Source organism: Haemorhous mexicanus, chromosome 20 (assembly GCF_027477595.1).
Source record: "Haemorhous mexicanus isolate bHaeMex1 chromosome 20, bHaeMex1.pri, whole genome shotgun sequence".
Taxonomy (NCBI): Eukaryota; Metazoa; Chordata; class Aves; order Passeriformes; family Fringillidae; genus Haemorhous; species Haemorhous mexicanus.
Genome location: NC_082360.1, coordinates 11,180,797 through 11,194,001, shown reverse-complemented (window position 1 = coordinate 11,194,001; position 13,205 = coordinate 11,180,797). Strand labels below are relative to the sequence as shown.

Genomic DNA, 13,205 nt, shown 5'->3' with positions numbered 1-13,205 from the left:
ATGATGCTCAAGGGGAAATTAAAAGGAAGGAGGGGCAAATAAGAAGGAAGAGAGGAGGAAATAAGAAGGAAGATGTGGGGAAGCTTTCATTGCCAGCAGGAACCAGAGGAGTTAAACGCAGCAGTTCCCCTGCCCAGAGCAGCAGGTGAACCCCAGGGCAGCCCGAGGGGCCGGGGAGGCCCCACTCTGCTCCGGGAGTGTCCCTGGCAGCTTCCATCATAAATCAGGCAGAGGCACGTTCCCCGCTCTGCAAACAATGCAGGAAAAGCCCAAAACACAAACAAAACACAAACCCAAAAGTCTCCACGCCGCAATAAGGCCAAGCTGCCTCGAAGCCATCATTTGCTCAGCGGGAGACAAAATTAAGTTCATCATCAGGGCGTGAATTAACAACCTCTCAGGCTGCCTGGAAATCCATCCGGGGCTCCGGGTGCTTTGCAGGGAAGAGTTTTGCTGGGGCCCTGCCTCTCTTCTTGCCCTCCAGGTCCCTTTGGAGCGTCTTCCAGTAACGCTGCGCCTCGTCGTGTTTTATGAGCGGCCTTGGACATTACAGGCAAGGCCTGAGAGGCTGTAAAAGCTTTTTGGCTCCCAAGGAGAGGCCGGGGTGTGAGGCAGCACCGAGAGGGTTCGCTCTGACCCCCCGGCTCTCCGGCAGCTCTGCTCACACGAGGGGAAGCCGGGGCGTCCTGCAGCTGATTTGTGTGTGTGCGTGCCTGGGTGTGTTGTGGTTTGGCAACAGCCTCTCCAGGCTGCCATAAAATTTCATGATTAGCAACCTAAAAGCTTCCCTTCTCCCCCTGCTCCTGGTTCGGATCGTTGCAATGGTCCCAGGCAGGCACTAAATCCCTCCTCACACGTTTTTCCAGCCTCTCAGAGCCGAAATGTGCTTCCACAGCCCCTGCCCTGGGCAGAGGCAGCGGGATGGGCCCTGCTGTGCTCGCCCTCAGCCCAGAGGGAGCCTTACGGACAGCACAAGGAACACCAGGACACACCCCCCCTTCCAGGGTGTCACCCCAGGGCTGACCAGGGACACGGGGTTCAGGACCTGCTTGTGCCAGTGCAGCTCCAGATCTGCTGAAATTCCTTCATCGCATGATATGGAGCAAGATCCAGGAGCCTGTGCCAAGGAAAACGGAGCCCAACAAGCGGGGCAGAGGGCCGGGGGCAAACGCTGCCCTGGGACGTGCCGAGCACCGGGAGCAGGGCAGGGCCAGGCCCTCCCCGGGGAGCCCCCGGCCCAGCTGCGCCTCCAGGAGCCCTCCCTCCACCCCGAAACGGGTCCAGATTTCACAAGGTTATGGAATGGCATCCCTGAAATTAGTTCACAGTTGTCTCCTGACGCACCAGCAGTAAAAACCAACCCAAATTACCAGAGGCTGCTGGTTCCTTTTCTGTGTCACAGGCACTATTAAAAGCTCGCTCGCACAAAGCACCAGGGAGAGCCGCGGCGGAGCCAAGCTGTTCCTGCAGGATGCAGGAGCCACGTTCCACACATCTCCGGGGCTGCTCCGGCGGGGAATGCCGGCAGGGACCCGGCCTGCCGCGGGCAGCTTGCTTCTGGGGGGCAAAGCACAGCGATGGAGGATGCAGGGATGAACAACACAACCCCAAATTCAAATAACAGAGCCCACCCCATGCCCCAGGACACCGGGATGGCCGGAGCAGGGTGCCCGGCACACCGGGAAAAGGGCTCTTGCAGAAGGAGCCTGAATCAGGCTTTGTTACCCAACATTGCACAACAGCAGGGAGAAGATGAAGCAGCAACGATCAAGTAAGGAGCTGAAAAATATTACAAAATCTTAATCCCCCCTGAGACCCTCGAGGGTGCTTTAAATACGGAGAGAAATTGCCTAATTAGCTTTTTTTTTTTTTTTTTAATGGATAATTGCCTTCCTGAGCTTTCAGAGGCAGCTTAGCAACCTTTTAACAGAGGCGCAGCCGCGGCGCGGAGCGGCAGGACGGGGCTGGAAGGGGTTTTATCCCTTTCCCGAAGAGCTGCTGACAGTAAAACCTCCAGCACCACAGGCTGGGGCTGTAATGGGCACTTGGGTGTCGTTAGGAAAAACACGATTCCGAGGCCGCTGGTCAATACGTGTTCACATAAAAGGCCAATGTTCTAATATTCATAATCCCCGGGCCCACGGGGCAGGGCTTTAATGAAAGTCTCTCCAGTTCTGGGCTCCACAACATCAAAGAGGCCAATAAAACTCCTCTCACACGCTGACAGGCGGGAGGCAGACAGGGAAGGCAGCACTGGGGAAAGGCCCTGTGGTTTGCCTTGGATGGGGCAGCACGGGAAAGGGCACGGAGCAAGCCTGTGGCCAGGGAAGGGGCAGAGCACTCTCTGACCCAGAGGCACTGATACACCTTGTGCCTGGAAGAAGGGGTTTGGAAGAACCCTCCACCCAGGAAAAGGTCTGGGAGCAGCACCCTGCAGCCAGGAAAGGAGCCTGGAGCAGCACCCTGCAGCCAGGGAAGGGGCTGAGCAGCCAGCAGTGCTGCCCAGGGAGAAGCTGTGGGATCCTGCTCAGCCCCGGGTGCGGAATTCGGCCCATCCGGAGGGCACCCAGGTGCCGGGGGCGGCCCAGCCGCATCCTGCGCCCCTGCAAGGACAGGATGCAGCTGCTGCAGCGCGTTCCAGGCGGCAGCTCCTGCTCTGCAAAACAAGGAGGGCGAGGACGAGGGGGAGCCGCGGCGGGGGATGAAGGGCACCATTTAACGCCTCTCATTGCTAGTCAAGCCGACATCCTGCAGAGGCTCAGGGAGGCACAGATCCAAGGAATCGCAGCGGCGGCTCTCCCGGGGCAGCCCCACGTCCACCCTGCAGGTCCTTGTCCCCTTTCTCTGCTCGGCTCCGTCTCCCCCCTCTCCCTCCTCCCCGGGGAGGGAGCCCCCACTGGCAAAGGGACCTCAGGGGACCGCTGAGCTTTCCCTTGGAACTGCAGGGCTCCTCCCTGGGAAGTTTATGAGCCGGGAGCACTAAACCCGCCTTCCTCCCGGGTGGGATTATTTAATCCAGCAGCACTCAGAGCCGCTGCCGGCGGGCCCCGGGATCGCTCGGGTGATCAGAGCCTCGCATCCCGCTCCACCGCCCCGGCTCACGCCGAGAAGGGGAGAAGATTCAGCAAACTCCTGCAGACACCGTGTTTTATGGGATTTTTTATTTTCCCAGTCAGAACACGTGTCATTAGCGATTCCTCCTGAAAGGAGCAGCTGTTCTTTGGCCATTACTGCTCCAAAATTAACCAAGACGGAAGAATTCAATCGCATCCCTCCTCCAGGCCCTGCTGAGGGCTCCATTAAGGGATTGGGAGCGTCTTTTGCTCGGAGTTCACCGGCATCCGCGTGCCCGGGAAGGCACACACAGCCTTGAGTAAGCCACGAGTAAACCACAAGTAAACTCCACCACGGAGCAACCCCAGAGTGAATGTTATCGGCAGCAGCACCGGTGTGGGAGACGCTCCAAGCTGCCGGGCAGGAACCCAGCCAAGAACCAGGAGGGAGGATAATCTCCAGAAGAGCCAGCCCCTTTCTCCCTTCCGCTCTCAATCTCTGCGAGGATATTTCAAGGCCTCCAAAGAACAAAAAAAAACCCCACAGGAGCAGAAGGAAACAAAACTGCAGCGAAGGAACAGGACGCGGCGGGGCCGAGGGGCAGCGCGGGGTCAGGCGGCACCTGCGCGCCACGGCCTCGCTCCGGAGCAGCTGGGAGAGGGAGGAGCGGCCGTAATTCCATCAGCAGCCCCAGCAAACAAATAATAAATAACAAGAACCGGTAAACAAAGCTGAGGCATAATCACGGGCTTTGTCAGAGAGAAAGCCGAGGCCAAATTTACACCCTCGGCACCAAAAAAAGAGGCAGTTCCCATAAACTTCCCTTCCTTCGAGGGTGATGGATGGATGGTCCTTGGGCTGCCACAGGGACCCAGTGGGCCAGGTGGGCACTGTGCTCATCTCAAACAGGGATCCCTGCTCTGTCCCTCCAGGGAATCCCAGGCCTGCACTACACCTTGCCCTTCCCAAAAGAACAACTCCCACAGTGTACCACTGGAGGTCACAGCGGCTTTTCCAGCAGACCAAAGTGCAGCTTTTCTTGGGAGAAGACCCCAGGAAGCTGAGAAGATGCACAGAGCTGCCTGGAAATTACCCTGCTTCCACCACACTTTAAAAAAACCCAAATTTCTCCTTTTTAAGAGGCGACCTGGGAACAGGGCTGGGAAACCCAACTCCAGCAAGCAAATACCTGGAAGTTTGACCGAATCCTGGTCAATTCTGTTCTCCTCTCTGTCCAGGTGCTCCAGGCCCACTGCTTCTGTCCTCACAGGGGTGTCCTCGGAGGCAGACAGGGTGGTGTAGGTGCTGATCACCAGCATGCCCAGCCCAATCCACAGGATAATCTGCACAGAGGGACAGAGGGACAGTGAGCACAGGAAATCCAAGGGTACTGCTCCCCACGGCATTCCCACGGTGCCTGCACAGAATTCCAAGCTCAGCACAGTGACACGTGTTAGGGAGAGAAGAGAAATGTCAGAGAGAAACAGGAAAACCAGTTGCTCCTGGCTGAGGTTCATATTTGGGTGTAGAGCCATGGGAATGGAAGCTGTTGGAATGGAATCTGTTTCAGAGGCTGGAAGCTGTTGGAAAAGCTTTGGAAGGGCTCAAAAGTGAGTGAAATGAGTGGGCAGGACCCAAGGATAGGAAAATGCATGTGGTAGACAAGTCCTACTGCAAAGACTCATTTCCTGGTATTCCCAGCGTGAGAACTCCATGAAATCAGGTCTGGCTGAGCACAGAGGAGCCTGGCCTGGTTACAGCCCCAAACCATTCCAGGGAGCTGCTTAAAAATCCCTGGTTTTGAAAGCAAGGGTAACATGTCCACACACAGGTCCTGGTCCCAGGGCTCAAGAAGCTGCTGAGAAATGACTCCCTGATTCCCAGAAAGCTAGGATCAAACATGATAAAAATAGAAGGGTGGAATCTGGATCCTGTGGAGGGAAGGGCTCTTGGAATTTCTCTACCTCAAAAAGGAGAAAGTGATGAGCAGCAAAGGAATTTTTAAGGCTTGTTATGTGATGACAAATTGATCTAAAAGGATCTAATTCCACATGAGTCATAGGAAGTGTTGGATGGCACTTGGACAACCTGGTCTAATGGAGGATGTCCCAGCCCATGGCAGGAGGTAGAACTGGATGAGCTTTAAGGTCCCTTCCAGCCCAAACCATTGCATGATTCCATGACTCCCAATCCTCACTGTGCAGATTTACATCCCAATTCACAAAAAGCACAACAAAAAGATGCTTCTCAGTATGGGGAAAACCAGGAACGGCCACAGGGAGCACTTCACCACTGGAAGCTGCCAGAAAACTGCAAATCAAGGGGAGAGGTGAAATTGGAAGGAGGAATTAAAACATTGGCACTTCCAGAGGGGGAGGAGGGGCCGATGCTTTCCTCACCCACTGAGGGAGGTCACCCAGAAAGAGGGAGCAGCGTGGTCAGAGCCAGGCCCAGGGGACCCCGGAGGGCCCGTTCCCAGCACGCCCCGCAGACAGCCCGACGCCTTCGGAAGGAAAAGGCTGGCAGGACGTGGAGCAGCTCTGGATCAGGGGCAGCGTGGCCAGGGAGCAGAGGCCAGACCTTAGAGCTGCTGCAGAGGAAACAGGAGCAGAATGTGCTGCCTGCCTTGCCCGGGGTGCACAAAGAGCAGATATCCTGCCATCCCCCCCCCCAGCCCCGGGCAAACGCCGAGTCAGCAGGTCCTGCACTGCTGCCCTGGGCTCGAGCTGCTCCACTTCCTCCCCTCCCACAATCCACAGCCCTGGCACAAATGCATTTTGTGCCTGGGAGGTTGTTCTGGCACCTTCCAGAAACAACAGCGCAGAGGAAGAGCGTTTCCACAAAGAGGATCTATTCTGGTGCCACAGGAACCAGGAGCAACGTGGGAGAGGAGGGAACTGTAGGAAACGGCTGAAAACATTAAATGCTTTAAAAGGATTTTTGTTGTTTCTTATCTTAGTGGGGAACCAGGGGCTCAAATGCCTCAGATTGAAACCCCTTTGATTGTTGCACATTTGGAGTTCAGCTGCGAGCTCCCGGAGCAGCGGGTACGGGCACACGTGGCAGTTGGAGACAGGCTGGGCTGTCCCTGAGCCGCCCTCACCCAGCTCCCCCCTCCTCACCTACCCCCTCCCCAGCTGAAGACCAGAATAAAGAGGGCCAAGATTTGGCTTAATTCCATGGAGATGCTTATGCCACAGAAAAGCAGGCAGTTTGTGCTCAGGGGACCACCAAGGCAACTGAAGGAACAGGAGTGAGGGCTGCAAGGACTCGGGCGTTCAAGGAACCAATCCAGGCAGAGGAGCCACCAATCCCCAGAGCATCCAGAGATCCTGCAGCGAGGGGAGGCTCAGCACTGCAAGGCACGTCTGAGCTAAGCTCTGGTCCCAGGGGAATGATCTCCCCCAGAGCCAACGATGCCCCCAAGAGCAGAGCCCTGTCTGCAGAAGCCCCTCTCAGCACAGACACGGGGAGAGGCTGTGGGAAGCCCTGGGGCAGCTCAGCAGGGCCAGGGCCAACTCCCGGGAGCCGCGCTCAGAGCAGGGACGGGAATTCAGCAGAGGAAGTTTACGCGGCCGTTTCCTCGGCCGGTCGTGCTCCCCTGGCCCTCCTTCCTCCCAGAAGATGATCCAGCTCTGCAGAGCAGAGCCATTAGCTCAGCCCTCTCCTGCAGCCTCGGGAAGCAAACACGCTGCATTTGTGTGGCGTGACGCCATCCCCGTCCTCCTCCTGGACACCGAGCGCTCCGAGGGACGGAGTCATGGCCAAGGAATGCAGAGCCCCGGTCACTGCCGGCCCCCTCCTCAGAGATGCTGTGTTTGGGGGGGGCTGCACCCCTGGATGTGCTGCTGGGGACAGTGTGCTGGCCCCTGCGCTGCCAGGGAAGGGCAGAGGGAATCTCTTTTCCACCCGCACAGGAGCGAGCCCCGGGGTCACTTCCTGACCTCCGGCAGCTCCTCTTCCCCAACTGGGACAACAGCAACTCTGGCCTCCCTAGGAGGGGCCTCTCGGACAAGCTTGTGTCAACACTGGGAAGGCAACACCTTCCTGCTGGCAGTTACACACTCTGCTCACAGACCCCCACACGCCCCACAGCAGCTCCGCCAAACCAGGGCTCCCGGGGAGCAGCGGGACACGGACCTTTACAGCAACAGATGCTTAACCACAAGAAAGGGAACACTCTCCCTGCTTCACTCCCAGCACTGTGTGCCTGACTCCGGGCTTTTTAACTGCTCTGGGACCTGCCTTTCCAACCTAACCCTTCCAACCAGGACACTCCCAGCACAGCCCAGCTGAGCAGCAGCTCCAATCCTTCCCAGTTCCTCAGCAGAAGCCCTTTGCTGGCCAGCAAACATCTGCCCATTTCCCTCCCCCACCTGAAATCCTCTTCACCACTTTTAGTGCAAAATCCCTGTTTCGTAGCCTCAGTTTGCACCTCTCCTGTAAAAACCTGGCCTTTCACGTCACCACCTGCCCCACACTGGACGCTGCTGGGTGCCAGAAGTGGCCCAATAAAAGCAGCCAGTTCTCAGCAGCACAAGAGCCAAGATAACCCAGAGAAGTGTAAAAGCTGGCGCTGAGGTTTGCTGCTCTGAAGGAGGCTAGAGCTGATGCAGGGAAGGAGGGAGAACGTCCATATACGCTGTTTGGACAGGGACAGGAAGGGAAGGACAGCTGAGCCCAGGGCTGGCATTCTCCCCCCGGCCCGCCACCTTCTTCAGGAGCTGACTTTGATGGAGTGGAGCACCTGATCAAAGGAGTGCAGGAATGAAGGAGGAGACCAAAGACAGAGCTCCGGGGAAAGAATAAATGAGCCTTTGCAAAGACCTGGAGGGAGGAAAGGGTGGGCTCCGAGCTGGGCTGTGGAGGCGGGGAGGTGCTGAGCAGGGCGGGCAGGTGTGTTCTCGCTCCAAGCAGGAATGCAAACCTGACAGGCAATGGATCACTCAGGGAAGGCTGGACAGCTTGCTGCCAGTCCCTCGAGAAGGAACCCAGGGCTGATGCTTTAGATAAGCCCTTCCTCCTTTGTGGGGATTTCTGCAGGACAAACATCTCCCTGAGCCTCGTGACTGGGTTTGGGGTCAGGCATTGTGAGGGCCCCAGTGTCCCACCCCGAGCAGCCGGGCTGAGAGCTCAGCCTGTCCTGAGTGCAGCCCCGAGGCACTGCAGGGAAACACTCTGGCTCAGCCGGAATAGAAAGCAATTCTTGAAAGTGCTCTTTGTTTCCCTGAAAAACCCAGGCTGGCATTCAGACTCCTGCTCGGGGTTTCACTCAAAGAAGTTTGGAGCTAAGTGTCAGAATTCAGAGTGAAAGCTGGAAAGTTGGACTACTTCCTTGTGTCAGGGAAAGCACAGGGAAGAAAAAAAACACACCCTGCTTAAAGAATTCACGTAGGTTTGCAAAGCCACAAGTCATTAAGCAGAGAACAAGCCACCAGTTCTGTGGGCCCCACAAAAAACGTGCTGCTCTCCCCTGCTGACTCCACACTGTGCCCAAAACCTTATTCCCAGGCCAGCACTGTCCTGACTGGGAATGTTGGGGCAGAGGCCTGTGAAAAAGGCAGTGGATTAAATTATTATTAGGAAAAAAACTCAAAACCTGTTAATTTCAGCCCATGGTACTTGCAGGAGCAGAGAGATCAAGCCCAGCAAAGAGCCACTTTGTTTCGGTCCCTGAGGAGGCCAATTCAAACTGGAGCAAAAGGAAAAGTTAAACTTCTAACAGCCTCTGAACGACCCCAATCCCTCAGAAAATCAATTCCTGAAGCAACACCTCTATGTGTGTGTTCCTTTTTACTATTATTTTGGTTGAAAGCAGAAAGCTGAGGGTCGGCAGCACAAACCACATCGTGGAGCCCTGTTTGTTTTACCCAGTCCGGGCAGGTCGGGATGTGAGGCTTTAAGGTTTTACAGGCTGCCTGGATTTCCTGTTCTGAGGATCCAAAACCTGAATCCCACCCCGAGGAGGACTGGAAGCAGCATTTTATGCACAAAATGACTGTTTCACTTGCTGCTGCAGGGACAAAAAGAGCTGGTGTTCCAGCTTAGGCCAGCAGCTCTGCCACGGTCTGTGCATCCCAAAGTGGTGGACACCCACCCAGAACAGCTCCCACCTGTACTGGGCAGACTGGAGGGGGAGGCTGGAGGAGGTGCTGAGCAGTTTCTGTGCTGCAGCCAAATGAAGCACGTTCCCAGGCTCTACAGAGGGCTTAGGGGGATGTCAAGCAGCATCAGCACTGACCTGTGAACAAAGCGCATTCTTGTGGATCTTCTTGTAAATAAGAGCTGGGCAGATGAAACAAATGAGGCTTCCCATGGTCGCACCTGTCAGGCCCAGGACTGTTTCCACTGGAGAAAAAGAGGAAAAGTCAGCAAAGGTCTTTTCCAGGAGTGCCAGAGCAGCAGCACGGGACAGCTGCCAGAGCCCCCGGGCAGGATGGGGTGTGAGTCTGGTCACCCCAGCCAGGAAAACAAATAACAGAGACCAGAGAAAGCAGCCAGCCCTCGTTCCCAGCTCCTCACTCACCATTGGGGATCATGATGCCTCCGACCATGGTTCCAAACACAACAGCCAGCGTCAGGGCTTTGAAGCGCAGTGGGGGCATGTAGCCCCCGGCAGCGAAGGTGCCGTCCTTCTGCTGGGAGGGCAGGGGTGGGGGGGACAGTTAGCTCTGGTATTCCAGTCCCCAGACCCTCAGCAATTCCCTCAGCCCCCCAGCAATTACCTCAGCAATGCTCCCTGCAGCTTCAGCCCATCCCAGCTGTGATCCCCTCACTGTGCCCCAGTCCCCAAGCAGGGACTCAGAGAACAGCCCAAGGCCAGGGGCAGGAGGAAGGAGCCCAGGGGTGCAGCAGGAGGGAGAAGCTGCAGAGGAAGAGCTCTGGCTGTGCTAGGGAGAGGTGTTCCCCAACAGCTCTGGGAGCAGGGCCATCCCCTGCACAGGAGCAGCCCCTCTGACTGGGAGACACCCCAGAGAGACCACAGGGGAGGATGGGTGCTGCTGGGCAGCTGCTGGAGGAATTCCAGAGGTTCTCTGCTTCCCATCCCATCCCACCTCCCGAGTGGGAGGTGTGGAAGGCAGAGGCCCCAGTGTGCCCTGCAGACCCAGCAGGTCCCAGCTCTGCTGCTGCACAGATGGGGGAGGAAGGCAAAGCGACACCTTCAGAGCCCAGCCAGCCACGGGCTGAGCCCGGGCGAGATCCAAAGTGTTCCCAAGTGTTTCCAGCGCTTCCTCCTCTGCACCCGCTGGCTCTCACCGAGCCTGCCCCCATCCTCAGGCCCTCCCAACGTGAGAAAAGAGCCGGGGGCTTCTCACAGGCAGAAGTGGCAGGATTTAGGGCTATAAATTGCTCAAGTTTTATTTCCTGCCTAAGAGGTTTCTATTTATGCAGACACACAAAGGCCTCAGAACATTCCCACAATCTCTCACTGTTATTTGCTGAATCCCATCGGCGCGCTCCGTGCGCACAATGCACAGAGGAGAACACGCCACTGCCACAAGGGACTCACAGTCTCCAGCAGACAGACCAGCTTCAGTCACAAAGGCTGGCTGAGGAGCTGGCCCTGGGAAAGGTGGAACGTGTGGGAGAGGGCTGGATCCCATACCCCACTGCCCGCCCCCGGCACCGCAGCCCGGGAGGCGCTGGAGGAAGGGGACATCCGAACCCGGAGAGGAAAGAGCTGCTCCAGGGCTGCTGACAAAGGTGCTGGGTGAGAATAATGGAGCAGGAATCAGCAGGCACACAAGGAAGAAAGAAGAAATGGGGCTGGGCTGGGCTCCGAGGCCGGGAACAGGAGCTTGAGCTCAATGAGTTGGCCAGCAAAAGGACAGCAGCTGGAGCAGCAGGAAATGAGGAGGCTCTGCTGCTTCCAAAAGCACATTTCTCCCTCTTTCTGAGGGGAAGAAACCACTTCGGCTCTGAGCTGTGTAACACGTCTGTGCCAGAGCTGGAATCCCCAGCAGAGCAGGGAGCAGCAGCCACGGGACATGAGCTTTACACTGGGAACTCCACTCCTTTAGCCCATGGAATTCCTCTGCAGAGAGGACACAAACCTCCAAGTGCCAGGGATTAACCACTGAGCAGAGCAGGATTTAGAGATGGCCACAGGCCCCTGCTGCACTGTCACCACACCCTGGTCACTGAGGATTTTATGGGAGTTGAGGTTTTGTCCCTCGGGACAGTGAGTACCTGCCACATGCCATTACCAGCAGTCTCAGAGAGCCAAGGTAGGTTTGGGGCCCAGTCAGAGACCAAAGAGTCACAAAAACCCTTCAGAAATCACACTTCACCCCGAGGCAGCCCTGGGATCTTACCTGCTGCTCAAAGAGCAGGGTGTTCAGAGCCTGTCTGCAGGGCAGGATCATCATGGGGAACCCCACTGCCACAGACATCATGAATCCCACTCGGATCATCTCCGTCACCACGTTGGAAGGGAAGTTCATCAGGACGTTCCCAGCAATGGCCTCGGTGTAACTCACGTAGCCAAAGAAGCCCACCTGGGGAGAGGAGAGGGGTTGGACTCCCAGCACTGCACACCTGCTCCTCCCAGAGGGGACAGGACAGTGAGCTCCCGAGGGAGCAGCCAAGTGGGAGCGTGAAATCACTTCCACGGGCACCCCAAAACCTGGGACAGGTCTTTAATCAAGAGTGGGAACTGCCTAAAAGCAAGTTTCACATTAAATTCAGGGGTTTTCCTAGAGGACACACTTTGCTTGCTGCCAGGCCCGTGGACTGTCCCTCTCCAACACAGAGAGGGGGCTGTCACAATTCCCGGCAGCAGCCTGGCTCACAGGCCAAGGCTCTGTTCAGGAATTATTAACCCAGTTTTATTAACTGCTGTCTTATGAGGCATAACTTCCTTCAAAACACGCTGGAAAAAGCTCTCCCAAACTCTGGGCAGCAGCCCCTGCTCCAGGCTGGACCTGGGAAAAGCTGGGCCTCCACTCTGCCTCCATCGAAGGAAATATGCTCCTCTGAAAACCTGGATTCTCCCAGTGCCCCCTGTGCTCTTGGGTTCATCACCTCCCACCTAACTCTGCTTTCAGCACGAGGACTTATCTGTCAGAATAAACAGAGATAAGCAGAAACCAGCCCCAGCTGTAGATAAAGCCTCATCCCTGTGGCCCCTCCAGATTTCTGGCAAGGGAAGAGAAGGGGAAGTTCCTACCATGATGTAAAAGGTGGTGACCACGTTTAGGGAAGAAGCAAATATGGAGCTCATGATTTTGACAGACGGCTCATCCAAGCTGTCGTAAGTAGGCAAGACCTGACTGTAAAAAGGGTAAAATATTTAAGGAAACCTGCAGGAAACAGGAGAAAACCCCCAATCCCAGCCCATTCTCTGCCTCAGCCCAGCAGCAACGAATCCCTGACACCTTCCCCCTCTGGAGCACAAACACCTGCTGCCATTCCACAATTTATACTGCTAATGCCAAGAGATTTCAGAACACTCATAACTTTTAAGTGTTGCAAAAATATTCCTGCTCTCCCCACCCCACCACGTGGAGCGAAACGTGTGATGTAAACATTTGGGTTCAGAAAGGGTTGCAAAATGAATGACCGTTTGTTCCTGGGGCCACGGGTGGCTCTGGGCCAGCCCCAGCGCCAGAGATTATTGTTCTTGGAGCTCTCCGTGCTGATAATTAAAGCAACACAGTGTTTACAGAGGAAAAGAGGGAAGAAGGTTGGAGCATCCCACTGTCTGAAGGAAAATTAAACAAACAAACCCCAGCACAGCAGCCTGTCGTACTTCAGCTCGCTTCACAGAAAGCCAGAAGTGCCAATTCCCTGGGATTTGGGGTATTTACAGCCTTGGAAAGCGTGGGGAATGTTCCTTTTGACATCAGGTGCATATTTTAGCAACTCATTAACCTCTTGTTACTTTAATTCTAGCAGCTACATCCTGGAACTCTCGGGAGAAGGGGGAGGCCTGCAGGGAGATGGGAAGGGGTATCCCCAGCTCCAGTGGGCACCAAGCCATTCCCAGGAAGTGTGTCAGGCTGGGGCCCAGCAGAAACATCCTTAACCCTTAATCCCTGAACATCAAAGAGGCTCTGGGGCTGGAGGTACCAGCAGGGAGCAAGGACTTCCCTGGGAGTCTCCATCTGGGATTCCTCCCTGGGAGTGAAGAGACTGGCTTCCCTGGGAAT

At 56.1% G+C, this 13,205-nt stretch overlaps 1 protein-coding gene across 1 annotated transcript in view; it reads right to left on the bottom strand.

The window, feature by feature from the left end:
* The window catches only part of SLC38A10 (solute carrier family 38 member 10), a 30,184-nt gene that overhangs the window by 7,323 nt on the left and 9,656 nt on the right, over positions 1-13,205 (bottom strand). Inside the window, 5 exon segments of the mRNA XM_059864674.1 lie at positions 4,244-4,397; positions 9,296-9,402; positions 9,581-9,692; positions 11,370-11,552; positions 12,224-12,326. Of these exon segments, the coding sequence (XP_059720657.1) occupies positions 4,244-4,397; positions 9,296-9,402; positions 9,581-9,692; positions 11,370-11,552; positions 12,224-12,326 (659 nt within the window).